Genomic DNA, 2,989 nt, shown 5'->3' with positions numbered 1-2,989 from the left:
AAAGCCGGATTGATTTATTTTTCGCATTTTTTCCGCCCGTTAAAAAATATAATGAAATTTCGTCTCTTAAAGACCAATAAACAACTCAACTGTAAGTCTTGGAACAAAAAGTTTCTTAGAGATAAATTTCATATGAACTCTTAAGCTAGCTACTGATAAAAATCTCTGGCCGCTAAAATTCTGAGGAAAAGCGTGTTGATCATCGAGATTTTCCGCAATTCTTCGACAAGCAGGATTACATAAACCTCATTTGCGTTATCTGAGGCGGTAATGTGATGGAAGCCTACAGTTGACGGGCATTTGTTATTCACTCAATTTAAACATCATTTCAGTATTTCCCAGTGGAGAATTGACGCTGGAAAGTCTCAACACATTGGTCGAGGTAAATCTTTTGTTGCCGCCTACTTTCAGGGGTCTGAAAAATAAGACGGCGAGCCGATGGCGATAAGCTTTCACTAATTCACGCACCAATAGCCTTACTGTGCTCCTTCACATAAAACGGTAGAGTGTCAGAGAGCATCATCAATGAGATAGATACCCGAGGAAAATGAGCAAGTTGTCCTTGCAGCCGGCCAATTTTGAGGAGTGCCTCATCAGTCAGGGGGACGCCCCTTACACGGTTCCCGCGGAACTTTTCTGCAATGTCACCTGGGATTCTGTCCTGTGTTGGCCACCCACTTTGATTGGGTCAGAGACTAAATTGCCATGTCCCAAGTATCTCGGACTTCCATCAAATAGATTTGCGACCAAATCATGTGGAAGGAACGGAAAATGGATCGGAAAGCATCCTGGTACCGAATTTTTTCCAAATAATTTTTATCCGGGTTGGACCAATTACTCAGAATGCACGGGGCTCAAGTATGACATCCCTGCTCCCGCCCCGACCAACAGAACGGCGGACTCAAACTTCAATGCCTCCGAGCCGTCTTCGATCAGTGTCGGAATACTTCCTTTCCATAGTGAGGGCGTGGACATTCTTTCCACCCTGTTACTAATTTTATCCCTCACCATGATCCTGGCTTCTGTTATCATTACTTTCTGCACACGTGGACCTGTTCCCACCCGTAAGAAGCTTTACAGGAACTGTTTCGCGGCCTTTCTGGTCCACGATTCTCTGGAGCTTGTCATCAGAATGGGCCGCATTGTCCAGTCGGAAGACGTGGTCAATGACGTCGAGACGTGCGTTTCTATCGGAGTCCTGGTAACTCTGTCGTCATCAGCGATATACACCTGGATGACCATAATATCCGTGTATTTTACACTGACCAAAAGCGGAATCGCCATCGAGAACAAAATGTACTATGTGCTGTGTCTGTTGGGGTGGTTCATCCCCACCGTCATTACCATCATCTGGCTCAGTGTCACCGTACTCTCCGGGAACCTCAAATGTATTAATGGCGAATTGGAGTTTACCAAACCAGAATCTGGCTTTTGGATCATTGAGGGAATTAATGTGTTCTTAATCTCGCTGTCTTGGCTCTTGTTAATTTTATTTTTGTGGAAATACAAACACCGCGAAACCCATCGCCGATACGCTGAAAATAAAAGTTTGATTATAGAACTTGTGCACGTAAGACAAAGTGCCTACAAAATGTTGATTGTGCTTTGCTATATAACATCCGGGTACATTATCTACGTCATCACAGCGCAACAGCCGTTGACAGAGACGACGTCGTATATTTTGGTGGTGATTTTATTTTCGCGCGGAGTAATGCTCTCGGTGTTCATGTGTTTGCTGGAGGACAGTTGTAAATGTTGGGACGGTGTTTATTCAGTGGATAACATCACGGAGAGTGAAGCAAGTCTGGCTCCGAGCAACACAAGCACCATGACGACTCCAAGCTCTGTCAACATCCACAGAATCTCGCGATATACGGGCACCTGCTGAGAGTCTTTGCCGTGTTTTTGGGCATGTTGAACATTGGTGCTATTATTCGGCGCAACAAAACGCCAAACTGTTTATATGAAACTGATATGAAGCGTAATTTTCTTATTAGAACTTCTGTGACGATTGAAGCGAGTCTCTATCACTCGTGGTGAAGACTTGGTTTTTAATTTATGAGTGAATGATTGTAAATAATAATGTGATAAATATTTTATGTACTTCTAAAGTGCTTCCTGATTAAACAGTTTCGACGCTTACCGTTTTTAAAACCTCATTAAACGTTAGAACAGTAAAAGTAGAACCATATGTTATATGTAACAGATGTGACCTCATCTGTCAAAAAGTTACATTCTATAATGAAGTAAATTACCAAAACCACGTGGGCTAGTTACGACAAACATTGATAACCTCTTTGCATGGGTTTTTGATCAGCGTCACCTCTCCGTTTTTCTCGGTCTCCTGTAAGAGCTTAAATCAACACATCTCATCCTCCGATTGAACGCTTCGCTCTTCTCACCTTCCAAGAGGTGACCTCCCAGCCAATTATCATTGTAGCATTCTGAGTGCAAACGGATGCCTTCCTCAATTAATTTTGTTGCATGACGAATGTTTTATATCGTTTTGCTGATATATGGCGAACACTGCTATAATTGACTGTTGATCTTATTCTGTGCCTATCTTCACTGGTTTCAGTAACCTGTTATCACTCAAGAGAAAGCTTCCCTGGATCGCGGGAGAGATAGCCCCCCTTCATTTTATTCCGATCTTTTTACTGCAATTAAATATGAACACTCTACTAAGACCCCTGCTTGGAAATGTAAACATTCTTTGAATTTTATCAAATGGAGAGAGTGGATATCAATGTTTTCTTATAACATAATCGTTATATTTCATCTAATACATACCTACGTCTTGACTGGTGGGGCGATAACACTGAAAAACGAGAACTTTGTCATAATCGTTGGGGGGGGGGCGATGTTCATTTGGCAATGACAACAGCGAGCTCTCGTCGGAGACAGGAAGGGCTTGAAAGAAATGAATAAGATCGTCAACGAAAAATACCATGATGAATTGTATAGTCATTTTTCTTCGTCTTGCTCTTTG

At 42.4% G+C, this 2,989-nt stretch overlaps 1 protein-coding gene across 1 annotated transcript; it reads left to right on the top strand.

The window, feature by feature from the left end:
* The first annotated feature begins 204 nt into the window (after nucleotides 1–204).
* Nucleotides 205–2,142, top strand: LOC128176502 (PDF receptor-like). The gene has a single exon (XM_052842896.1). It carries the CDS (start codon nucleotides 548–550, stop codon nucleotides 1,886–1,888), a length of 1,341 nt encoding a protein of 446 aa, XP_052698856.1. The 5' UTR covers nucleotides 205–547; the 3' UTR covers nucleotides 1,889–2,142.
* Nucleotides 2,143–2,989: the final 847 nt, after the last annotated feature.

This window comes from Crassostrea angulata, chromosome 3 (assembly GCF_025612915.1).
Source record: "Crassostrea angulata isolate pt1a10 chromosome 3, ASM2561291v2, whole genome shotgun sequence".
Taxonomy (NCBI): domain Eukaryota; kingdom Metazoa; phylum Mollusca; class Bivalvia; order Ostreida; family Ostreidae; genus Magallana; species Magallana angulata.
Note: the sequence above shows the minus strand (reverse complement) of the source record. Positions and strands in the feature narration are given on the sequence as shown.